Source organism: Centroberyx affinis, unplaced genomic scaffold (genome assembly GCF_046629955.1).
Source record: "Centroberyx affinis isolate AG114_WGS23_722 - 3 ecotype Tasmania unplaced genomic scaffold, CSIRO-AGI_Caff_v1 ptg000227l_1, whole genome shotgun sequence".
In the NCBI taxonomy this organism is placed as follows: Eukaryota; Metazoa; Chordata; class Actinopteri; order Beryciformes; family Berycidae; genus Centroberyx; species Centroberyx affinis.
This window is the reverse complement of record NW_027278914.1, coordinates 215,226-241,515: the sequence shown is the minus strand read 5'-3', so window position 1 is coordinate 241,515 and position 26,290 is coordinate 215,226. Positions and strand designations below refer to the sequence as shown.

The window sequence follows — 26,290 nt, the reverse complement described above, 5'->3', positions numbered from 1 at the left end:
GATTCAATTTTATCATGAAAATACAGAGTGCCTCCCTTAAGGAATAGAGTAGCTAATGAGAAGTTCAGTCTCACTCTATTTTCTGCGTTTAGATGTAGCCATACTAGACGCGCATTCATAACGCACACTATGACAAATCACTAGCCTATAATATTCCTACAAAATTCCAAGGGACTAGTGTCTAGTGTCTGAGGTAGGCCTACTTTATAGTGAGTTTATTGTGACCCTGTCATAGGCTACTTGTTTTGTTTTGTTTTGTTTTATTCTATCCCCTATGCTATTATTACAGGGTTTTCTGTTATCATTTTAGTTATAGTAGCGTAACCTGAGTGTAACACATACAAGCTCGCTCACACACACACACACACACACACACACACACACACACACACACACACACACACATACATGACTCCATGACTCATTATTAGGAGACACAACCACGAGGGATTTGATTGGGATGAAAACATTGGGTAAGATCTTTATTGCAAAACAACCTGTGAGTGCAGGCATAATATTCTGGGATTACTATTCAGGAGTTATTTTCTAGAACTGTCGTCACCATGGTGAGCTGTCATCATCCAGCCGGACTCTTCTTACGTCGTACTGACGCTAGACACCCCATGCTGCCTTCGGGTGCTCCCGGTAAGCTCCTACTTTCTTAGTGGTAAGCATGACTGGACCGAGATTCAAGTGCTTTGGTCGTAAATAATAACACATAAATAGTCTGGGTGGCTGTTATGATTTAGAAATCAAGCGGCATTGAGCTAATTTATGTTGCAGCCACGAAATGAAGCGTATCAACCATGTAATTGATCTTTAATGTATTTATTAATCAAAAGTTGTTATCTACAACACTTTTACCATAGGTTGATACGGATTGTCTCCATCTAAACATCATATGACATGTCATGTCAAAGAATAATAGAAAATCCCGGGTTTCCCAGTCGTATTTACCACTTTATTTGGTCGTTAACGTGCTGCCATCTGATAATTCCAGTATTTCTGACAGCACATGAAGGCAGCAGCAGACTGAGGAGCTCCTCCCCAACAACAGTTCTCGACCACCGACGAGAACTCAAGCTGCCACATTGAAGAGGAACAAAAAGGCGACCTGACAGCGGTTTCTGCTCTCCCTCCACTTTCTCCGGCGTAGTCACGGGATTTCAATGTTCAGCCTGCACTTTGTAAGTAACAAGCTAACTAACAGAAAGGGACCTCTAGGCACTATTCACTGGCTTAATACGATAGCAACACCGCAGATACGCAATAGCTTATTTAAAAGTTGGGCGAACATACTGTAAGCTAATCAAGCACAACACAAGGCAAAGCACATAAGAGGCTGTCTAAGGAAGCGAGCTAGTGTAGCCACGTTAACATTAAGCTAGCTCAATAAAGCAGAACGGTTGGAACAAGCAGTCGTGTACGCTGTCTTATAAAATAACACTGAAGCTGACAGAAATAATCGCCAATTGGTGTTAGGTAACGTCGCAAGTTAGCCAATGTTAACGAAACTCTAGACGAGTGATTAAATGTTTCTGGGTGATGGCAAGTGACGGAGATGAGCTAGCCTGCTAACTTAGCTACATTAGCTGCTAGCTGTTAGGGCTCAGGCTATTTCCTAGAACAAAAAAAAACACTGTGACTACGACCACTTGCAAGAATATAATGCTCTCGCAGACTCTTAACACTAATTGGTAATATGTTGCGTGATATATGTTGTTTTGATCGTAGCTGTACGTTGCCCATTAATTTGTTTAAGAAGAGCTAGCATGAGCTAGTGTAGTGGCAACAGTAAAGCCAGCAATTCTCTTGGTCAACACCTAGCTTAACCTTAACGATTTTACCCGCTAACTGTTTTAGCTAACGTAAAGAACTCAGTTCACACACGCCGAGACAGTGGAAGTGTTCAATGTCTGAAATTCACACTATGGTCGTAATTATAAAAAATATCAAGTTACACTGGTGTTGGGCAATATTATTAACGTTACCATACGTACACAGGTTAGCTAGCGTTAGCTGGCGATTGAGCTATATGCCTTCCGCCCTTTGTGAAAAATCTTGACCCAGCGCATGGTTGACCCTTTTCTTTTCAAGCCTTATGTTTGGCTAACATTTAGACAAGATGACGAGGTGGCTGGCAGCCTGATATTTCAGATAAGTTTAACAACAGAATTATATTGTATAGGGTGCGCTTGGTATTATTAAACTACTGTCTTTGTCGTTAACGTTAGCTTAGCCTATTTTGATTGAGTAAATTAGTCAGCCTTACAAGTAGAAAAATGGCTAACGCTGGGGTTAGGTGGCTCTATAATTTAGCTCTCTCTGGTTTCCAAAAACAGAAAGCACCCAGCCATTTAGCCATATGGGCTGAAGTGAAATTGAGGAAATGCACTTGGGGAGGAAGTTGACTAGAGCAGCTGTGACACTGAGGCAGCAGCACGTTCCCATGCCTCTCAGTTTTCATTTTATGACCTTCCAATGGTTTCAACCTCTCTTCTCCTCTGGTAATAATTTCTAGTGGGTAACTAATGTGAATGAATAGCTTTGAACGCTCCTACTGGCATGGGCGGATGAGTCAATGAGTAACTGGTGTAGCAGGTAAGCATTCCTGCTTATGAGTCACTGCAAGGTGACCTAATTTGTCTCACAGGTGGAGAGTATGGATGTGTTTTACTCCTTATCTTAGAAGTAGTTAATGAGCTAACTAACTAACCAATTAGGCTAATGGACACAAAATTATTGGACACAATATGGGCAAAATAATGTTAAGAGACCAAGTCTTCCATTGAATACATTGAAAAAATAAAGTTTATATTGAAGATTTCATCCTTGAAATCACTTATTGAAAGTATCTGAGGGCTTGGCATGTATGATGGAAGTAACAGAACAGAGCTATTAGTTATAAAATGAATCTTTGATGGGCGTGCTTTCTCAACCTTTCAATATTTTAATAAGTTATGAGAAAATAAAATTGCATTTATATTGTACCACTCGGGGTAATAACGTGCATCAACGGCATGCACTTAACAAAACACTTGGATAATCTCTTAAGTTTTCACAACTCTCATAGTAGGCTACTGTGGGTGTTGGTGCTTCATTCACATTTATTATGGAAGTAGGTCACTTATACTGGTGACCTGCTTTATATTAAAGCTAATTGACACATGATGCCAGGGCCCACTCTAGAAATAGCCTAGCTCCACTCAGTCCTGATTGAGCACAGCCTGCAGCTAAGGGCAGGCACATGCAGTAGGAGGCCTTCATTCATGACATGCTACACTGTATGTCACACTCACATTGCCTGTGTGTTCAATCACTATGTAGATTACATTGTATTTCTCTTTATCTGTGTAATCTACAAAGTAACACGGCTCTTCCTAGCCTGCATTGTGCTGCATCTTTGTCAAATCTATGTTGTCAGTTGTGTTGAAATCAAGTCAGAAATGGAACGAAACAGTTATGTTGTGGGTCATTCTTCATTTCTGTCTGTAGTAACAGCATTACATAAGCATACATTTATTGCAGCTGGAAGCGTTTGTGTTTGAAAAAGGATTGTAAAACTGAAATTGGATCCACACCTGGAGCATCCTTATTGTACCTCTTTGGGTTTCTATTGGCAGTGTGTACTACTTGGGGTTTCTATTGGTGTGCAGTGTATGAGTCATAAAGATCTGGCTGATCTGATCTGGCTAATATCATTAGCTACATCTAAATTGCCATTGCTATGTTGTGCTCACGGCTGGGTGATGTTCAAAATTGCAATGTGCAGTTGTAAGCCTAAATCTAGCTGGATGTGTGTGTGACATTTCACACCAAGGAGAGGGTAGTTCCTCTCTATGAGCGGCATAAAGAAAGGCGAGTGTGACAAGAAGGGAAGTCCTCAGCCTTGGTTACCGTAACTGTGAAAGGCGAGCTCACTGTACAGTAACATGAGGCCAGGGAGGGTTAGTGGGGAGGAGAAGCCCTATGTTGTACCCTACTGGCATCCAGCCCATCCAGCCACGGGGTGCCCGAGTGTTGAAAGGTGGGGTTGAAGAGGTTCTGTTCCACAGTGACTGGCTTAACAGATTTGCCCATTTTAAAATTTGGTTATGCCCCTGGGTGTCTGGCTGCAATGAGAATGGAACACAAGCTTTGGTTTTAGTGTGTGCTTGCTTGCTAAGCCCCCTGGCCCCTATGCAATTTTGTTGGGTTGAGATTGTCCCAAACTGCAAAGCTAGGATTAGATGCCCCCGCCTCTTTTTCCTCATTTGGAGCCATTAAGTGAATAGCCATATCTAATTCTGCATCAGTAGCCATGGGCACCTTCTGTAGGCCTATTCCTTTTACTGTGTGTTGGTTAATGAATCATGCCCAGGTTGGCACCGTGTTTGTTTACTGTTGTTGCCACAGCACTGCAATAAAGCAAAGGCACGGACGGGCTAGGTAGTGCTGGCAGTGTCTCTGACAGATTGACACCTCTTCTGGATGATGCTGCAAGGCTGCCCACTGAAACTATAGCAACAGGTAGGAATAGGATCTCCTATTGTCATTAGTGTTTACAGCTACCTTGACTAGCTACAGCTACCGGAGCCATAGCTAACAGGTGATAAACATGGTCATGTGTCAAAACATGCTATGGTAAATGCTGTTATTGTTGTTGTTATTAGAGCTGTTGTTTTTTTTTTATATTGTTGCTCATCTTTACTGATCCAGAAAGTGTTCTAGTTTTGAGGTGCCTCCGTGGTCTAGAAAATGCTGGGTTGAGGCACACAAACAAGCTTGCTGTGTTTTCCTACTGCCTAGCCACTGTTTTGTTTCTCACTGGAGGATGTGTGGCTTTTTCTTTATTTCCTTCAGCAGCTTATTAAAACCATGAAATGTGTGGCTCCTCCTCACAGCATGGCCTCTGGCTACTGTGTTCATTGTGGCCATTGGCTTAGAAGGATGGATTTGCCCCCAGGAGCTGATCTAAGGTCTAATTTTACGTATCTGGCGAACAAGTTGGAATTCAGAAGTTAAACAGTTCCTAGAGCAGTGCGTATGGGCAGCCATCTACTTTGAACCATGACCCTCTTTAACACTGCACCTCCTGCTGCTCCTTCAGCTTGTCTCTGCTAATGTTTAGAGAGGAGCACCACTGCTCTCCTCTGATCTCCTCACGAGGGACACCAAAAGGCCCTGCAGGAGCACTTGTTGCTACCCCTGAGATGATTGTTGGTATGGCAACAGGCATCCCCTGATGCTGTTGTTAGAAGGCCAAGTTGGTTTCTAAATGTCAGAAGGATTGATGCCACAGTGGGAATCCACAGCTCTCTGCATGAATGTGAGCAGGCATTCCCCTCTCGCATGGGCCTTTCTGCTGCTAGCTATCTGCCTCCTGTATTATGACTATGGCTTAGTTTTGAGAATTTTTGCCTCTTATTGAAATCACCATCTGTCATCTTTTAAAACTTTTTGCCAGGCTGTCATCACAAATAAGAATTTGTTCTTAATTTACTTCCCATTCATATTTCTGACATCTGAATCATTTGCCTAATCCACCAGAATATTATCTATATCCAGTGTATGAGACCTGCATGCATAAATGGTGCAGACCTTACACTATGCCAGTGCTGCACACCTACACGCAGGAACCTTTGTCCCTACGAACCACTTAAACACAACAGGAAATGGTTGTCGATAATTTGACAGAATAGAAGTAGCCTAATTCTGAATGTGAATGTAGAAAGAATGCCTTGTGTTTTAATGAGACTAATCAGCATTGTGGCTGTGTAAGCCTTTGCCCAACATGCTAATTTTTTGCAACATCTCCTTTTCCACTGCTGTCTGCCAGTGTTTAGTCGACATGTAGGCAAACAGGTATAGCGGGGTCCAGGCCTCACTCCCTCTGTGTATCTGTCTGGCCAAGCAGGGAGATGACCTTCTGGACAGGAGCCGATTTAGATTTGTGACGTGAGATTATGACTCATTAAAGAGCTCAGAGGCGACTGGAGACAGTCCCTAGACCCATTTTCCAGAACAAAAGGTCTCACTGGCATGTTGTCTGGCAGATGAAAAGGGAGGAAGTGATAAATGTAGCTATTATAGGAGACACTGAATAAGCAGGGTCTTTAAAAAAATGTAGCCCTAAAGTGTAAATTGATAAATGAATCACATCTGTGGTGTGCATTTGTTGTGAAAGTTGAGTCCACGATGTTGCCACATCACATCCCGTGGTTCTGGATGGATGCGTATCAACGTTCAGTGATCCATTGAAACATTGAGAGAATGTTCAAGTGGCTCAGGCTCAGAAACGGGTGAATGTTCCAACTGCTTGGTGTCTAATGCATAGCTGGGTATTCTTTCACCTTGCACAGAACATTTTGCCTCCACCCGTGTGTGCCTTCTCTCTTATCAGAGTTGGAATAACACCGGATTTGACTTGCAAATGTGAGGCTTGAATTTTTTATTTTGAATCTAGGTAAATGAGATTCTTTATGTGTAATTGGGATCAGTGTGGTCCCCACACCAGATGAAGTGTTACAGCATGTTGTTGGCAGGAACACTTGTTTGTGTTGATCTTACCTAAGGCTACTTGATCAGCAGTGAGACAATATTGTGTTCCGACTCATAAGCCTTTCAAATAATAGTCAAATGTGATATATCCGACTTGGTTTCTTACAATTTGAATCTAATTGATCAGATGCTGGTGTTGATTTTGTGTCAAGTTGGAGGAAACAAGCAGCTAGGCTACAGAGAGGACAACACGGCCTGGCCTTTGTCCTGATATGTTTTTCCTCTTCCTCTTTTCACTCCCTTTTCTAAGGTTCCGAGGCCTGGTCTCTTTCAGTCCTTTCCAGAGAACGATCGGCCCTTGTCCCCCTGCGCCCTCCCTCTAAGCGCTATCGGAGGCCTTTGATCGTCACGCTGTTTATCTGTGCTCACTCAGAGGCTGCAAAGCAGTGTGATAAGTGGGCTTTGCTGTGTGTGAGTGTATGCGTAGGGGGTCTGCGTCTGTTCAGGGAAACAGGCCGGGTTACATATTCTCTCACCTCCCCTCTCCAGCCCCCTTCACACGGAGACAACAAGCCAGAACAACAAGAACAACAAGTACACCACCAGAAGATCAGCCCCTGTCCTCTGGGAGCAGAGAGAGGTAGCCTGTTGTACTGACTGGGGGTAAAATGAGGATGTGTGTGCGTCTACCGAAACGTCAACTACGTGCTTTATTTTAAGGCTCATGAAACCCTTCAGTACAGCCTTGGTCTTGTGTCAAAGCGTGAACACTAGTGCTAAACCATTTGTCGGTAATGCTTAGCACGGTTATCTTTGATGTTCCACTGCTTTGTAGCATGCACTCTTTGCAGACTTTTACTATTGTTTTGAGCAGATTAAAGTGGTGTGAACAAGGCTAGGTGAGGCTTACGTTGTGGTAAATCTGGAAACCCTTCAAAGTGGTATGCTATGGCTGGAGGCACCCATGGTATGCAGGCAGGCAGCCTGGAGGATTTTTGTGTGCATGTGTGTTGTAGGGTGTGAGTGTTGCATTTATAGAGTTTGTTTTTTTTACCCCCAATCTATTTCTAGGCTTGATCAAATACAGTCCACCCACATGCAGGCTATAACAGGAGGGATGTTTTTACAAGCAATTGTAAAAGCAACCTCTTTATAAAGTTTTTTTTTTACAGTATGCCCTTGATGTCTTGCCATTTTGGTTTACTTTTGGCCACCAAATGCAAGGTCTTTTTGTGCCAGTTATTGTCATATAGCCTGATGAACTCTTGTTTTTTTTGCCCCCCCCAAGTTATCCCAGTACTTACCATGCAAGCTATTAAGATTCTTGTGGAGATCTATCACCTTGTTTTGCGTTCTGGACTTGCAGTACCTTACCTTCCCTTCTCCTTCTAGGAAAAGGTTGGCCCTGTGCTATTCTTTGAGTCAATTTCAGAGTATTACTACCCAAAGAGAGGGCCTGTATATCTTCAGGGACTGCAGTAATAGCCCTGTGAAAAACACTGCTTTATTATTCCAGACAGAGACAACCACAAGCCTGAGTCAGTCTCTCTGTGCATGGTTCTACCTTGATGCAGGTAAACACAGACGTGACCATCTGTGACTCACTTTAAAATCATATGGTGCTGATTTTTTTTTTCTTCCGCATGTGCAAGGTGTTACACGATACAGTTCAGCTGTTGTTTGTTGCTGGACAGACAAGCGTTTTGGCCTTTGTAACAGATTTAGGCAAGGCGCTGGTAGTAGTGGCAATGTTCCACACACGGCTAGGATTAACCATCGCCTCAAGGAACCTCCCCTACCATCATGGCAGTTGAACTAAAGGCACTGTTCTCAGAAGAGTCTTGATAAAGGTGCACCTGTTCTCCCACTGTCCCGTGACTGTGTTCTAAGAAACCCATTGGCAGATTTCTGAGAACTTCTCACACTATCACCCTATCATCAGAATTCAGTCAACAAAGCGCGAGGCCCCTCAAAAACTCCTGACTTCCAGTATCACTTTCAGCCCACGACTCCTGTCGGCAAATCCCGGCCAGTGTGTAGCCCATGGGAGGCACAACAACAGTTTGGGCTCTCAGTCAAAGTTTCAAGTTTGCGTTCGATCCTTCCCTTCTCTATTCTGTCTTGTCCAGACATGCCTGGGGATTTCAGTCTCTCGCTTGTTATGTTGGGTAAATTGGGGTGAGGCTCAGAAAAGGGAGTAGAAGCTTAACCGTGTAACTTCTTGTAGTTCTAGTTTTGTGTGTGTTTGCTTGCTTGCCTGTGTGAGTGTTTGCCTTTGTATGTGTTCAAGCATGACTGATATGGTGAAGGGACAGTTGTGCACACTACTTCCTGTGTGTGTGTGCACTATTTGCTGATTGCTGTGGTGACCTGTCACCATGTCCCACATTGACAGGTCCCTTCGGTCCCGGACTCTGACCCGGTAGCACATAGCGGGCTTTTGTCCTTATCAAGTAGGGGTATTTCTCCTGTCTTGTCACCCACCAGGGGCACAGTGGGACATTAGTAGTAGGCGTTTGTGTGTCTGTGTGTCAGTCACTCAGAGCGAGGGCGGTCTCAACTTGAGGTGCGATCCACCCACCCAGCCTATCAACAGCACTGATATCACAGCAAGCAACCAGCTGGGGCCTGAGGCAGGTGTGATCCACGGCTTTATCTCGGCCATACTCACTCCCAAGCTCTTTGCTCCTGCCCTCTCTCTCTCTGTCTTGCTTGTCTTCCCCACTTGTTGCTTTGGTTCTCTCGCTGTTGTTTGTTTAATTTTGCCTATCTCTTGCCTGCTTTTTGGCACCGTGTCTTTCTGTTCTCGTGATGCTTTCTCTTCACATCTTATCGCTCTTCCACATTTTACTTTACCTCTCTCCCTATCCTCTTTGCCCATTTAGGGCCTATGAATTATCTGTTAGTCAACATTTATAGAGGCCACAGGAATGAAGAGACGCCTTTGTGACATTTGGCCCTGTGCCTTTCCCCACCGATGGATTCATGGTCTCTCTACTGGGCGTCTTCTCCTTACATTCTCTCCATACTTGCAGCTGTGATAAAGACTGCTAGTGGTTTGCCCTTGCTTCTCCTCAGCAAGTCTCGGATCAATGCTAGCCCTATCAGACAGCTGAAGGGGAACACTCACCTGTCACCTTGGCTGGACAGAGTGCATTCATGCAAGTGTGCATGTGTCTGTATATGATCGTGTGTAGCATGGAGGCAAAGTCCCTTTTTGTGTTTGCAAATGTGTGGTAAGATGCTATAAGGGAAAGTGTGTGCGGTGGGTGTATCCAGCAGATGGGTGTGTAAGGTGAGGGTATTGGCAGAGAGTGAGTTGGCAGGGCCCTTTATCTCCCTCGTGCCGTCCACACTACTCTCCTTGTCCCCCAGGCCAAGGACTCCAAGCAGAACAAGACTCCCTCCCTCCCTCCATCTTCCACCCTCCACCCTGCCGAAGATGGCAGGCACTCCCCCTGCTCCCTGGCTCGGCTCCCACACAGCAAATTAGCCCTTCAGCTGCTCCAAGGCAGTACAGTCTGGTCATGCCCAGTCCAGCTCCAGACAAAACAGCAGCAAGACCCAGGCACACCCTCAGACCACCAGACAGGGTTGCATGCAATACTAACATCTTACCCAAGGGAGGAATAAGATGGCTTCAGATGTTCCATATTTCGTGTATAAGGGTGATGTTTTGCCTCAGTGTCTCCCTTCCATTCTATTTCCAGACATGTTTTGCCTTGCGTGTTGTTTTCTGTTTTGTTTTTGTTTTGTTTTTATATCTGCCACCTCACCCTTGTGCCCACTTTATTGCCCCAGCCAGATCATGACTGTTAACCTACATGTCATCATGAGCTAAGCCCATTTCAGTAGCATGCAGCATCCATTTCAAATAACTTTTTTGTACTTTGCAATAACACAATCATTCCATTGCAAAAAAACCCAAAAATAACAAGCTGCTGTAGCTACTACTACACCCATGGAAACTAGTGGGCCCTGTTTGCTTGTGCCTGGTTTTGTGCCAGCAGCTCAGCTGGATTTGTAGTCCAAATCAGTGGGATCTGAGGCTGGGATTAGAGCACAGCAGTGTGTTATATTAGCTATTCACAATCCTGCTAATCCCCCCATGTTTCAAACAGTTCAGAGATGTCAAGGGGCAGGGGGTAGGAAAGGGGGGAATTGAGAGATGATGGATCTTGGGCAAGATGGCAGGGTGTGTGTTTTGTGTGTGTGTCTGGGGGGTGCTGAGGGCTCTCGGGTGGGCCAGGTTTCGCATGTCAGGGATGTCTACAAGAGTTGCTACGGCCCACTGCCTTAGCTCTAAAATTATGAAGTCCCATGGCAGTAAAATCCTTTACACAGTGAAAGGCTTTCAATTAGCCCTCCCACTGTAGCAGTTTGCTCTCCGCCCTCTCTCCATGCGCTTTAGCTGTGATCATTTTAAAGCTCCCACTGGTAGCGCTCCAGTCCATTGCTGATGGTATGAGCTTTGTTAATGGCAACTGTTAAAACATACAAGCTGCTACTCCATCTAAACATGCTAATGAAATGCAGTCTCATCACTTGGACATCTATCACACTGTAATTGAATGTATTTTAGTTCATTTTACTATTAGTCCTGACATGTCTGACTTTCCACTTTGCGACACAGTGCTGAATCATTTTGAAATGACTTTCCTACTATACACTTGCACTGTACCCACGCTCTTACCATTCTTTTGCGCCTTTATCACCTGTTTAGGTTTGTGTGTCCTTTTCTGTTCTGAGATACTGTGGTCCTTTATCAGCTACCCATGCCTCTGCTCTCTCACACTTCCCATCTATCTCTCTGTCCTCTCTGTCTTTAGCCACTGTGTGGGAGATTTCTGGGAGAGGACAGCTGATTGGGGCCACTCTCCCCATCAGCTCTCACGCCCCCCCTTTACCCCCTCCCTTCTCTCTCTCTCTCTCGCTCTCTCGCTCTCTCTCTCTCTCTCTCTCTCTCTCTCTCTCTCTCTCTCTCTCTCTCTCTCTCTCTCTCTCTCTCGCTCTCTCTCTCTCCCTACTATCACAGCGCTGCGCCAGGGGAACACGTGATGAGGAGCAGGGCACCAAGGGAGCTCTCTCTGGGCCAATGCCTAGGCCTCTGCCTTTACTCGCTGACCTTTCTCCCAGTTTAGAACATACACTCATACATACACACACACACACGCACATGCACACAAGGCTGTATGCAGCCCAAACTGTAGTTTCTCAGAAGTACATCAGTGTTTCCTCTACATTCATTTAGCTAAAGTACCTCTCCCACAACTGGATAATTGACCCCACAGCTAGAGAAATGGAAGTGGAGTAAAAATGCATTACATGGCTGTATAGTTGAGTCCCCCTCCCCCAAAAAGTAACAATTGCAATTGCAGAACAATTGTCCATATAATAAGTGCCATTCTTGAACTGATTGGAAAGGGCCCAAGAGCAAACTTGGTTCTCAGAACCAAAATTTCCCCACACCCACCTCTACAAAATTTGTACAAGAAAGAAACACTGGAATACATGCAAGCTAGAGTAATTGGTTTTCCCCTTGGCTAAAACACCAGATCTAGCCAACATCCTTATTAGATTAGGTCTAGGTAAAATTTATATAGGCTAACAGCACATTAGCAGGAACATTTCCGTAGTCAAAGTGAACTGGCTCTGTCTGCCACTACTTAATAGACCCTGTTTTTTTCTTGTGCAACTGCATACCACATTATGGTTGATCATCAAGACTTTCACCAGCATTGCAACATCTTTGAATGCAAAGACTGAAATCATGAGCTGGCATACGCAAAACGACGGTTTTAAATCAGGACAGTAATGGCCAAACATACATTTAATTTGACTGCAGTGAAAGGCTACTGACTTTAACTCAGTCTAAATTTTTTTCAAAGCTTTGTATACACTGCTTGTTGTTTCCTGTGTGGTTAGACATGGTTTTTCTTCTTCAAACGGATTTGGTGTGTACCTACATTTTTTTTTCTGCCCTTCCTCCATCTGTACAGTGTGTAACTGCAGAACTAGTTTGCAAATTTGAGAGTGATTTGCATGAGTTCCCGACAGCACTGTGGAAGAAAGCATGCAGCTGGGCAGGCCTGATGTTACCACACTGTACCACCTCCTCTGATGACAAGCTCACACAGAGCTGTGGCCTGGGTTGGGGTTCAGCAGGCTATAGTATATTCCTCAACTATCTTACCTCAATCCATCTGCTCATATGTGCAGTTGAGGAATAGTTGAGTGACTGGTAAGCCACACACACTTGTTGGCACAGGTATCTTTGTTTTCATTAGTCCTGTCATCAGATCAGTGGAGAAGGAGGGAAGGGCAGGGTTCAACAATAATGATTGCCAGGGCAATCCTTACTGTTTTTAGGGAGACATAAATTTACCCAATGGAGTTTGGTCCTTTGGTCCAGAACGGGACTGGACAGCTTGTTACGTGACGTTAAGGCCCAACACTCATTGTGTTACGTAATATTATCATCGTTAATTTTAAAGAGACAGAGGTAAGTGTTGTGAGACATTCTCAGATTTTCTATCCAGTCTGTTTCCTCAACATTGCGGTTGTTCCTACCTGTTCTGCGGTCTTGGCCCAAATGTTGCAGTTAAAAGTATCAAGTCCATGCAGTTGAAAAAGAGAATATGACGCTGCTGTCAGTGGCGGTTTATTAAGATCTTATGGATAAACTGACGCCTCTGGTTACTGGTGTTACTGGTGTCAAATAAACTGAAAATACAGGTGATGGTAGCCGCCATATTGGTCTGAAGTAAGCGTTACTATGGTTACAGGCATTATTTCCAGCCATCGTGAGATCAGAGGAGTGGAGTGACTCCTGTTACCCATACAGACACAGTCTGAGTCTAGTCATTTTACTTCAGTCTGCTCCGGTGTGTACCAGACATGCGCAGTCACTCTCATTCAAAAATTCTGTTGTCACTACCAAATTCTGGTAGTGTGAACATTTAGTGACATTCAGTTATAAAAGCAGCCGGCCAGACAGAGGTGAGTAGACGGCTAAATAGCCGGCAGCCGGCACTCGGGGAACCCCCTGAAAGCAGTACACAAAGTGATGCCTAAAAATACAGTTTACTCACGCTGGCTCCCACTTTGCTGTCCACCATCTTTGTTTTGAAAATTTCTGATTGTGGGGTTGTTCCCATGGGAATGACTTGGTGCAAAGAATTGTGGGACAGAAACTATTGTTTAGCAACCATGGGATCCGTATTTCATTTTTTGGTCCATGTAGTATTCATACAGATATATTTCACATACTGAATTTGCATACTGACATCTTGCATGCGCACTGCGAGTAGCACCCATGTGTTTGTTTATGCCCTAAGCACAGACACAAACCATGAGGAAAATGAAAGTAAAACAAGTGCACCTGCTAATCTCTAACCAAACAAAGAAGATATTGTCTAAAAAGTGACATCCTCCATCTTGTGGACATGGTTTGGTTATGAAAACAGAAATCTGCAAACGTTGCAGCACAATTGTCACTACCAGGGATACAAACACCAGCAACCTATTTTACCACCTGAAGACAAACATGTAAGGCGTATTGTAAAAAAAAAAAAAAATTGTTTCAGCTTTATCAAAAGTTTATGTAACTATTCCAAGTAAGAACCATCAAAATACTTCTGTGTGAAAGCTGCCCTTAGATTAACAAATGTAACTGTACTGTTGAAAACCCAGGCAAAAAACAGGCGCTCCCACAGCTTTTTTGTTAACATCTTTCAAATGACAATTACCATATACCAATTACCAAACAGTATACTGTGATATATACCCTGACCGTCTACTATAAAAAAAAATATATATACAGTATGTGTGTGTGTGTATGTATGTGTGTATGTATATGTATGTATATATACACATATATATTATGATATAAAATTAAGGCCATATCGCCCACCGCTCACTCCACACACACTCCTAGTGCAATTACAACTAGGCTACCTTCTTCATTAGGTAGCAAGACTGGTGACCAACTGCATGTCGTCAGGGGTATGTGTCAACATGTAGTTTTCTGTGTAATTGGGTTATCTTTAAAGAAGTGTTTTTCAAAGACAGCTGGGACTTGTAAATTAAATAATTCTGGGGAAAATATTATGTAAGCTGCCACGCTTGAAGAACCTTAATTCTTGTATTTTTTTAATAGTATGAGAGTAGTAACAAATTGATAAATAACATGAGTTATGAATGTCTGTGTTTTTGTTTGTGTCTGTAAGTACTCTTAAAGCAAACACTAATTTCAGAGTTCAGTTCAGTTTGGGCCAGTGGATTTCCAGTCTACTTGCCCGGCTTGGCAAGTTATGAACTAAGTAACTAACACTGAACCCTGCAAGGAGAGGCATACTATGTTGGAGTTTAGAGATTTAGCATGGGAAAGAGAAGGCCACTCAAACACATAGCTTAGTAGCTTAGTCCCATGCTGACTGCATGGAAAATTATGCTAATGCTTCTTAGACACCAGTCATGCTTCCCACCTAGCCCAGATGTGCTTCAGCTCATGTAATCCAGTGTCTACTTTGAGACTGTGTTTTGGTCTGTGTTTCATTGTTTTTTTCCCCCATGTAGACCTACTATTGGCTGCAATTGAAAGCTAGACTGTATTAAAAGTCAGTTTCTGCATCTGGGCAACAAGCCACAATCCAGTTGCTTTTCATCTCTTAGCACAAGCTGTCATTGTGGTGTCCTTGGCGTGTCTGTTGGTTCTTTTGTTCTCTAATGTTTCCTCCACGTCTGTCTCTCTCAAGTGTCTGAATCCGTCCAGTCTCTGTCTCCACTTCTTTCCCCAGTGAGGATCCACAGGTGAATGGCACCTGTTAACAACCCCCACTCTCCCCATCTCCATCCTTTTAGTTTCTGGAAGATTAGAAGCCGATGAAAACAAACCTCAGAAGTCTGTTTCCTTTTTTTCCTCTCCCTGCTTGTCTGTCTTGTCCAAGCTTCAGTTGCCTCCATGCAGCGATGCCACATTGTGTTCAGTGCTGCTCAGAGGCAGTAATTAAAGGCGTCAGAGAGGATCTCGGCCCTCTAAAGAATCAAGGCTGCTTTGATGAGTGGCCTCGTGGCTGGCGCCAAGTATAAAAAACAGAGGGTAGGAAAGAGAAGGAGGTAGACAGGGAGCGAGCAAAGAGGAGAAACCGAGAGAGGAGAGTGGGTTGATGCATCCCTTTGATGACATTGGCTCCGTGGTTGGCAGTTGCTAAGAGAATAAGTGACAGTGGGGCAGCGGGTGGGAGCAAGAGGAAAATAGGAGAGAGTTGCTGTTGGTTTGAAGAGTGGCCTTGGGTTATGAAAAAGTGAGATGCCTCTGTCTCGCTTTCCTTTGTACCTGTAGAAATCAAGCTGTCGAGGGCGGTCGAGACTTATGATTTATGAGAATTATGAGGCAAAATGGAGATGGCTGCTGTGTTAGAACTTCTAAGTAACTTAAAATGTTTGAAAAGAAACTGTAAGGGGACAGAGGGCGATTGTTAAAAATCCTGAGTAAATTGTGATGGAGTGAAATGTAGGGATGAATAGACAAGGAGAGAGACAGTCTTATGTCAGAGTCTCATGGAGGTGAAAGTGGGGAGCGTGGGACTCTGAATTGCTGGGGCTGTTTGAAGCTTTGCCCACCCTGTAATCCTCACCTTGTGACTACTGCCTGTGACACAGTGCTAAAGTCCAAACCCTTTTTCTCTACTTCCCTCCCTCCTTGTTTTCCTCCCTCCCTCCTCCTACCTTGTGTGCGTCAGCCTAGTGATAGCCGGCTCTCGTCATCCACATTTATTCTCCTCTCCTCTCCTCTCCTCTTCTCTCTCCCTCGTTACTTTGAGACGGTTCCAGCCAGTTTGCGGCGGCTTGGTTTAGACTGTCGAGGTCTTGGCACAGGATGACTGACTGCTCTCTGGCTAGTTATAGACCAGACATTTCAGGATCTATGAGGCACCCTTTTGAAGCATGTGTGTGCGCTCCGTGTTGTCTCTCTCACTTGTTTGCATTTTGGTGACAAGAGGTACTTTGACAGGGTGATGTAACCCAGAAGTGTAGTCAGTGCAGGGCAGACTCAGTACTTGGACATGGAGGTAGAAACAGTTACGATAGTGCCTTTTGTGAGTTTCTTTCAACAATGGACTTAACGTTTCATACGCAGTAAATCTTAAGTAGTGATAAATGTCCTTTTGTGGCATATCACGGTTTCCTTTAGCCTAGATCCCAGGCAGGTACAATTCCAAAGCCTACAGTTAAGATAGAACGTGTACACTTGGAGTTATATCCCAGAACACATATGAATTTTGGGGACGAAAAACACAATTTAATCTCTATGAAATATAGAGGGTAGAGTCTGTAAAAGTCTTATTTTTTCAACCACAAACGTAGGTTGCCCATTGTCCTTTCAAGAGTACCATAATTTGTTTTCATTTTTTGTTGCTTCTGTGATTCTGTAATAGTGAGTGTTACATTTTGTGAATGGTGGATATCATTTTAGAATGAAACTCTTCCCTTGTAAATTCAGTTAACCTTACTCCTCTCTCCTCTCTTGGCAGGGTTTCTGTGTTGATTTGAGCCGTACCTATATGGCGTATGTGAGTGTGAGCGGAGAATTCTGCCAGGCTCAGCACCTCGCCTCCGTGGAGAAGTGAATCGGCCGCCCCCTGAGGGACTACGCTACCCGCAAACCCCCCTGACTGCCAGCACACTGGGAACCCCTGATTCTTCCAAAGGCCCCCTGGGATATCGCGTAGTCCTTGGCCAGACTGCCCTGCTCTGTCCCAGCCAACACAAGAAATCTTTGCTTTCCGCTTTCTCCTTGAACAGCCAATCACAAACAGCTCTCCTGAATGGGGTAAACTGATTGGATGACTCCTGGATAGTCTCTCCATCTTTTTTTTTTTTTATTTTTGGTTTTGTATAATTTTATTTTTTACATCCCGGAGTACTGTGGACTAGTTCATCCTTTTTGTTACCCCTCTCTTTGTACATCATCCTGTAGTTGAGCACCTGTTGTCCTTTGACCTGTCCTTCTCCACGTGTTGTCATTTTTATTTATTCTATCCTTTTTTAAATACAGAAACCTCCTAGCAGTCTTTGCTGACTTCTGAGCCAAAAGTCGCTTTTGTTTTGTAAGAGTATTGTATTGTAATTGTTTTTTAAGCCGTCTCGCCAACATGAACCGCCCCGCTGCAGTCGAGATTGCCTACGAGTGCATGAGGTTCCTCATCACCCACAACCCCACCAATGCCACGCTCAACAAGTTCACTGAGGTATGCACCTGTTTGTGTGTGTTTCTGTGTGTGTGTGTATGTGTGTGTAAATCCTCTGTCTACAATCCTCTCTCTTGATGTCTGCCAGGAGCTGAAAAAGTTTGAGGTGAACACGCTGGTGAGAGTTTGTGATGCCACCTATGATAAGGCTCCAGTGGAGAAGGAGGGGATACAGGTCCTGGTAAGAATGGACGCATGCACACACAAAAATATCTTGGAGGCAGGCTTTGTATATGTAGGATTCTTTCACTTTGCTTATGCTTTACAACAAATTCCCAAGTTTAACAGGAGCCTGTTGTCATCAGACATGGGTCTGTCGTGTGCTATGTAAGACTGTCTCATGATTAAATCTTTAGCTTTCTGATCTAGCTAGCTAGGTCTAGCTACATAGCCTAACACCAGATGGCTTATAATCATTGGCCCTGTCTCAAACCCAAGTAAACTTCCTCAAGTTGTAGTACGGTCTCTTTTGGGTAGGACACATAGGAAGCATCCTTTTAAGGTACATTCCCTAATTCACCGGAATTGATAAGCCACTGCACTAACAATACTTCTTATTGATCATTAAGAATGTTGAACAGCTGGATGCTTCTGGAATACAAAAAAATACCCTAAAATTACTCCAAACAGCTTGTGCAGCATAATCCAAGTGTTTTGATGCCGAACAATTGCACTCCAGAAGTCCAATATTTACCTCATTATCTCCTGGATTTTCTGCACTTGAATTACCCAATAAAGTGGTAAATACAAATGGGAAAGTCAATTTTACATGGTACCCAAGACGCCAAAATGCAACATTCTCATGATGTTGTGCATACGCAATGTCTTTTAGGCAGTGAACTAAAATATCAGTTACAAAACTGATACCAATATTCTCCTCTTCAGTTGGTGCAGCAGGTTATTTGCAAGTAATTTTGTTTTTGTTCAGTAATATTGACGTCCAGTTACTTTCACTTCTTCCATTGTGTTCTGTCAAGTAAGGCATTATGCCAAATGTGCCTCAGCTGTTTGGAAAAGTAATTCTGAGACAAAAGTAACTCTACACAGCAATGACTTTTGAGTAATGAAACAAAGTTAACTCCACTAAAGCTGTATGTAGTCTTTTACCCCTGACAATTTATACAGTAGGAATCAATAAGGGAAGCGATGAAGAATCGTATCGATAAGAAGAAGAGAAAATGGCACTGGAAAAGGTAAAATCGTAACGATACCCAGCCCTAGACAGAGCCATTGTTTCCTAACGGGTTTTTCCTCTTTATCATCTGATGAGTTTATGTACCTCCAAAGATGAGTTTAACCAAAATGTGTAGCTTATATATTGATTTAGTCTCTTTTTATCACAGGTTGAGAGCAGCAGAAACCGTAGTAGTGAGACAGATCAACAAAACAGCAGAGAGGAGTGAGACAGATGAATATAGGAGAGTAACATCAGTAGAAAAGAATGAAACGGAGACAATAACAGACTTTATAATAATAAACTTTATTTATATAGCACTTATCTAAAGGCAAAATTTACGAAGTGCTTTACAAAGAGCATAAAAACAAGGAAGAGACAGTAGAAGCATAAAAGGAGAGAAAAGTCGGAAGACGATTTTTAAAAAGAGGTTAAAAACAAACAAAACACAGTATTGAAGTCATAGATAACATTACATGAAAGCAAGTGTATAAAAGTGGTGCTTTAAGAAGTGATTTAAAAGATGATACTGATCTAGTATGCCAAAGTAGTAAAAGCACAGTCACCCTTGGTCTTGAGTCTAGACTGTGGAACAGTCAAAGGAGCCCTGCCTGAGGATTTCAGGCTGCGGTCTGGATCATGGGGAACTAAAAGGTGTGTAATATAGCTAGGGGGCCAGGCCTTGCTGTGCTTTAAACATGATGAGTAAGATCTTATAATCAATTCTAAAACTAATTGATAACCAGTGTAGGGAAGCTAAAATTGGGGAAACATGGTCTTTCCATTTGGCCCTGGTTAAAATCCTAGAAGCTGTATTCTGAACAAGCTGGATACGTGAGAGCGACTTTTGACTGAGGCAGGGATAGAGGGAGTTGCAGTAGTATGTGCGAGATAAAATAAAAGCACGGATGACCTTTTCTGAGTCCGTGGAGGATAAAAATGGCATGGAATTGTGTAAGATGCAAATAGTGGGCAAGGAGTGCTACAAAGAATGTGCGCATAAAACAAGGTCGTCTTACTTTGGGGTAGGTAACAGTAGCCAAACATACAATGACATGCTCGTCACTAAAGTCCCAGTAAATTGCTATAAATATTGTGAATTGTTTTATTATATTAATAAAAAAAAAGTTGTGTGTTATGATGAAATGACGTTTTAAAGTGAAATTGTTTGGCAGCTGACATTATTTTGGTTACAGGGATTCATGATGTAATTTAAGGATTAGGGTTTTAAGGTTTGTAAGTGGAGCAGGACAGGCGGTAAAATCTTTTTTTTATGGGGGGTGGGGTCTTGTGAAAATTCTTAAATCAGCATGACAACATGAAAATGACTTACAGGACAGATCACTTAACTTTTCATCTATTAACTGGAGTGCCTTGTGGATTCTAACACTCCCAGCCAAAGTCTTTTACTTGCCAAGCTAATTCTTAGAATAGAACCTCTAAGTGATGGTTGCTTACCTGCCAAAGTAGCTGGAAGAGTAAACAGCGTTACTAACCACAGCCAAACATTTGGCAGCATCTGACTGAAACTAAATAAAACACTTTAAAGATGGAAGCTCAAACTAAAGCTAGCAAACACTAACTGTAAGTAAACTGTAGTCAAATTCTATATTAAAAAAATACAATGTAACTGATGCAAAACTAAAACCGGTTATGACTATGGACTGTGTAGCTTTGTGGTTGTGTGTTAGTTCATGTCTACTTGTCTTCAGGGTGTGTGTGTGTGTGTGCGTGCTTGCTCTGTCCTCAAGTGTCCAAATCCTGCTGTGCTGGAGGATCCCTGGCCCAGATAAATAGAACCTCATGGGCCTCCACCCTGCACTACTCACCGTCCTAACTTTCTAGATCTCTCCATCTTCCTACCTCCCTCACCCTCCCCTCCTGAATCTTTTCTCACTCGCACTCACTTGCTTCGTCTAACTTTTGTAGTTCGGATTGTGTCGCGTATCTGTTCTTGCCTTTGGGGCAGCACACACCGCTTGCAAAAACGCATAATTTAGCGAGGCCGCCTTTTGACTCAAATCCCTATGTCAGCCGGTGTCCCTCCTTGTTAAAATGTGTTAGTGCACTAATCTGAACCCCTAACTGCTTTTTGGCTTTGTTTATTATGGAAATCAAGTGCTCTTAAATCCCATGATAATAAACGAGAAAAAATCAACTTGCATTATTGGCGTGAAAAGGCAGAGAGAGACAGAGAATGCAGATGGAATCTGGGCTGAGCTGTAGCAGAGACATTGGGTCAGTAGGGGATGAGAGGCTCAGACAGATACAGAATCAGGCTGCCTGCCAACACACACACACACACACATACACACACAAGTGCGCCAAGCTCCAGCCCATGTTAGATTTCTATTGTGCCTCCGTCACATGGTTTTTGTCTCTTCTCCCCTGTAGGACTGGCCCTTTGACGATGGCGCCCCGCCTCCAACCCAGATCGTGGACGACTGGCTCAACCTGCTGAAGACCAAGTTCCGCGAGGAACCCGGCTGCTGCATCGCTGTGCACTGTGTGGCGGGGCTTGGCCGGTGAGTGGCTAGCTGCTAGCTCTGTCTAAACTGTTTTGCTAGCTGGTTAAGTGTTGCCTTCTCTGTTGGTTTTATCCATTACTCCTGTCACTAAGCTTGTTAGCTGGATAACACTGGAAGCTAATAAGACAATTAACTTAAGCTTCTGTATATAATCACTTACCTCTCCTTAGCTCCCATATCTTCAGACATACCTATAGCCTTCTAGTATTTAGTGCCTCAATATTATTTCAATTAAGTTTCCCACAGGTTGGCACTTTACTTGCTGGGGTTTGGCAGTCTGTGAAATGCACTCTAATGCATATTAATTTTTCTATTCAAATAATGATGGACTTAACTGCCCATCGCTGCCTGTAACAGTTGTATTAATCAGTTTTTAGTTCTGGGTGTACATATCCAAGTCGGCTATTTTGGCTGAATATTTGTTGAGATTTAATTTGGCGAGCTCAGTATCTCATCTCTGTTCAGGAGCTAGCCTAAAATCACTTTATTCACATGGTGGCCATATTTAATTTTGTCATACTAAGTGTGGGAAACACTACCTGGAAGGCTGCGACACTTCAAGGTCCAGTGCAATGATTTCAACTAAGTTTGACATTGATTTCTAACAGAATGAGCATGATTTTATTCCATTTTTGATGGTAGACAGCTTGTAGGATTGGGTGCAAGCTTAATTGTCCCTATAACTTTACCATCCACTGCGTGCCATGCCATGCGACAATGGAGGCACAGAGATTTTGGCTAGTTTGGCAGGTAGCTGGCTGGCTATTGTCCGACTGACTATGGGGCACCTCATTAACTATGCATACTGTGGATTAATCAGAACATTCATTAAAACCTGGTTGTAGATGGCATCATTTACACTAGTACAGTGGAATTCTAAATCTGTTTAATTCTGTTGGCAACCAGAGGGAGAGTTTCGTAAAGCATGTTACTCAAATTTCCACAGTGCTGACAGTTATAATTTGGGTTTTGTTAAATTATACCGTGAAATTCAGAAATGCAATTTTCATTGCACTGGATCTTTCACAAACTAGCATTAGCTAGAAGGTCCTGTATGGTCCTGGCTGCTCCCTTGTGGACTACAGCCCATTTAGCCTCATCTCTCATCCTCTGTTCCCCTTCCTATTAGTGTTAACTAGTTTGTGTGGTGTTGTTGTTTTGGTGGCCCTTGGGGTGTGCTCTGGACCAGGGCCCATTTCATTCCCCCCACCCTCATAGTGACTCCAGAGAGACATGGGCCGGCCTTAATAGCCAGCAGGCTTGACACACTCCTCAGCCTTTTCCTGTTGGGGCCACATAAGACATTGATCCTTTAAACGTTCCGGGTGTCTATAAGTCTCTTTTAATCCCTCCCTACTCTCTCTCTCCCTCTCTCTACCTCTTCCTCTACCTCTCTCTCTACCTCAATCTCTCTCTTTACCTCTCTTGCTTCCCTGGCTCCTTCAGTATTGATCGCCCAGCTCAAGCTGTCTTGGCTGAGTGTTACAGGGACGAGCCGCACTGTACCTCCCTCTGTCCCTGTTCTCCTCAGTGTGTCGTCTTTATTACAGACTGGTGATTCATTCAGTGTCTTGAATGGTTGTCCTCTCGTCTCCCTCTATGTCGGTGTGCATGGCTCTGTAAATAGACAATCAACTGGTTTAGTCATCTATCATGAGTGACACAACAGTCTGTGGTCATTGTTTCTGCAGTCTTGAAAAGGCAATAACAGTGCCTGCGTGCTCTGTATCTTGGTCATGAGGTTGCACGGTAGATGTACTTCTGCACACTCATACTCGCAGACCAATGTGACAGCGAATTACAAATTAGTTCTGTTGAAAAACAACACAAGTGCGAACACACAAAGAAAGCAGAAGCACATGACGCAGGCAAGCTAGTGTGAAAATGTCTCTTCTGACCACAGATGCACAATAAGGCAATCAGTTCTCTGAGGCTTGCAGCGTTTTGCATTGCTGTGGCATTCCAGAGGCTGTGTAATTCCCAGTATCGGTCAGACTGGCATTTTCTGCATTCATCTCTTCTTCTCCCCCCTCCTGTGTTTACTGCAGTCATCTGGGCTTTCCACGGCACCACCGGTCTGGTCTGTTTTACACCAGCCAGCATTCTCTTAAGGCTCCCAGCGTGGGAGGCTGCAGCTATTTGCCTTGTTGTTGTTTTGGTGTTGCTGTTTGTCATTTCTTTCACAATCTTCTCACCCCTCCTTTCACACTATCTCGCTCTGTTTTATTCTCATCTTCTCTCTATCCCTCCTTTCTCACTCTGTCCCTCATGAATTTTGTGTGAGAGAAAAACCCACTCAAGCAAATGCTCTGTCAGCATTGACATTTGACCTGCCATGTAGTCTAGAATTTTTTTTTGTCCTCTCTATCTCGTCTGGTGAGAAAGTTGTCTTACTGTAACTTATCGCAGTCATGCATTTGTGTGTGTGTGTGTGAGGCCCAGGGTGTGAGCACGGTACCCCAGCAGGGTAACGGCGAACCCGTGCACCCCTGTTGATTTCCCAGGCCTATTTCCCAGGTTTACCTCCCACCCCCTCCCCTCCACCCCCCATATAACTATGGAACCATGTGAACCTTGGCATTTAACTCTTCTATTCTTTCTCCCTCTCTCCTGCTCTCATTCTGTCTTTCTCTCGCCTTGACCCTGAATTCATCCTCTGGATTTCTTTACCTCTCAGAGCTCCGGTCTTGGTGGCCTTAGCCCTCATTGAGAGTGGGATGAAGTATGAGGATGCGGTGCAGTTCATAAGGCAGTAAGTACCCTCCCTGTTCTTTACGTATATTGCCTTGATAAATAATATCTTACAGCGAGATCCTAAGTGGTGCTGTTGCCATGGAGCACAATGTGTGTGCTTTTCAGTGGATGGAAGAAACATGGCTAATTGGAAAAAGATGAAAGCCAGAAAAAAACACTATAGCTCACAGGTTACCATCCAAACGATGTAATGTGAGGTTGTTGATGAACCAAATCTTAACATCTATTTTGTGTTACTTATGTTATGATTTTAGTGTTGTCGGCTGTCACATATTTGACTGTCTTCAATATCTACTGACTGTAAAATAGCAGGAATTACTAAATTTATAATTCCAGTCTGGTAGTATTACCAGCAAGTAAACTGTACCCTGCCAGTACTCAGATTGTCCATGTTTATCAATACAAGACTGGGCTTGGTGCGTTAGCTATAGTGTGCTGTCTTTGCTCTCTGTTGTGGATTTGTGGGACCCATCAGTCATTGTTTTATCCCCCCCCCCCCTCTTCTGTCCATTCTCAGGAAGAGACGTGGAGCCTTCAACTCCAAACAGCTTCTTTACCTCGAGAAATACAGACCCAAAATGCGTCTGCGGTTCAAGGATGCCAACGGCCACAACTGCTGTGTGCAGTAGGCTGTCTGTCAGTGCATCTTTCTATGCGCAACTAGTGGGGAAACTATTCCAACAAGGGGAGATAAAAATGAAGAGAAAGCTATCAGTAATTATTGTGATGATTTGTTAACACTGAGTCATGGTTAATTGATCACAGAGAGCAAGCAAGTGATCGAATGAATGAATCCAGATCTAGGGATCCACCAGCCGAACCAATGAATGAGAAGGTCAAAGGTCAAAGCACACAGATAGGCCCGCCTCCCGGTTACTAGTGTTCAACCACGGGCCAGAATTTTTCGACTTGAGTCCATCCTGGTTTTTTGTTTCAGATGTAATCATGGGATAACTTTTTTTTTTTTTTTTTCATTTTGTGTATTTTTATTTTTACACACACACATATGTAAGTTGTACAATGGTGATGAAAAAAAAATCTTAATGTTAAATGATATTATTGATTTTTATTTCCATTAATTATTGATATTATGATTGGCCCAGGATAATTTACCTTTTTAAAAAAATATTTTTAAACCTTCAGCACATATTATTATGACAGTCCATTTTGGTATTGGGGTATTTTTTGCACAAAAACTCCAAAAGTTTCAACTGAAAATGCAGTAATGTTTTCTCTTCCCCCTTCACTTGCTTAGAGTCACTTTCAGTTTAGGGGTTTACTTAGTTTTGAATATGTCCGCAATATTTATTCACTAGATATGATAAGTGTGGCAGTTAAGAGTTTGGCAGGGGTAAGGACACTTTGTTATCCAATATTTTTTTTTTCTAGAGCCATGTTGTTTTTCACTTTTTTTTTTTCTTTTTTTTTTTGGAAATCTTGCGGGAGTGCAATAATCAGTCCACCTCAGAAAAGCCCACCAAACCCTGCTGACCGTCCTACATGCGCACACAAACACGTTCTCTTTCTTACACTCACCCAGGCAGTTGAATACAGGAAGACACTTGGCAATCCTTACAACAGGTACTTGTACTTCCCCTCCCTCTCCCATTCACCAAGGCTGCTCTTTCCTCTTAATGGGTTTACAATAGGACTTCCCTAAATATCATGCATATTAAAACACGCATACACAGAGCCTAAGATCCAACTGTTAACCTTACTCTAACTCTGAAGGAAAAGAGGTGGAAAAGAAAGAAAATGGTCAGTTTTTTTATCATTGTACCCATTTTGAAAACATCCCCAATTCATATTGGTTCTTTAAAGATAAATAAATTGAAATAAAAAGCATTTGTGTGTCTTTTTTTTTCTCCCTCCGCCCCCATGCACCAACTCACACAACCATTTTATTGGACCTAGTAATTTTCATACTTGTAATATTGGTGCTTGACTTTTGTTTTGTAGTTTGTTTGTGATGAGGGTGTGGTTTTGATAGGTAATAGCTGTGGGTGAAATGTGTGTTTTATGTAGACAGGTAGTTAAAGTTTGCAGTTGACAGTTTAGACAAAATAACTTGTTATAAATTGCTGAATAGACAGCTATAACTT

The 26,290-nt window shown here is 43.2% G+C and overlaps 1 protein-coding gene across 1 annotated transcript; it reads left to right on the top strand.

The window, feature by feature from the left end:
• The first annotated feature begins 1,061 nt into the window (after window positions 1-1,061).
• Window positions 1,062-26,033, top strand: LOC139663512 (protein tyrosine phosphatase type IVA 2). The gene is made up of 7 exons (XM_071542206.1): window positions 1,062-1,187; window positions 17,016-17,314; window positions 17,624-17,732; window positions 17,821-17,913; window positions 21,301-21,431; window positions 24,112-24,186; window positions 24,706-26,033. Exons 2-7 carry the CDS (start codon window positions 17,310-17,312, stop codon window positions 24,815-24,817), a joined length of 525 nt encoding a protein of 174 aa, XP_071398307.1. The 5' UTR covers window positions 1,062-1,187; window positions 17,016-17,309; the 3' UTR covers window positions 24,818-26,033.
• Window positions 26,034-26,290: the final 257 nt, after the last annotated feature.

Excerpts from the sequence above, each read along its gene's own strand:
- LOC139663512 (XM_071542206.1), top strand. Across the intron at positions 21,432-24,111 it reads TGTGTGGCGGGGCTTGGCCG|AGCTCCGGTCTTGGTGGCCT; the intron begins GTGAGTGGCTAG and ends TTTACCTCTCAG. Across the intron at positions 24,187-24,705 it reads GCGGTGCAGTTCATAAGGCA|GAAGAGACGTGGAGCCTTCA; the intron begins GTAAGTACCCTC and ends GTCCATTCTCAG.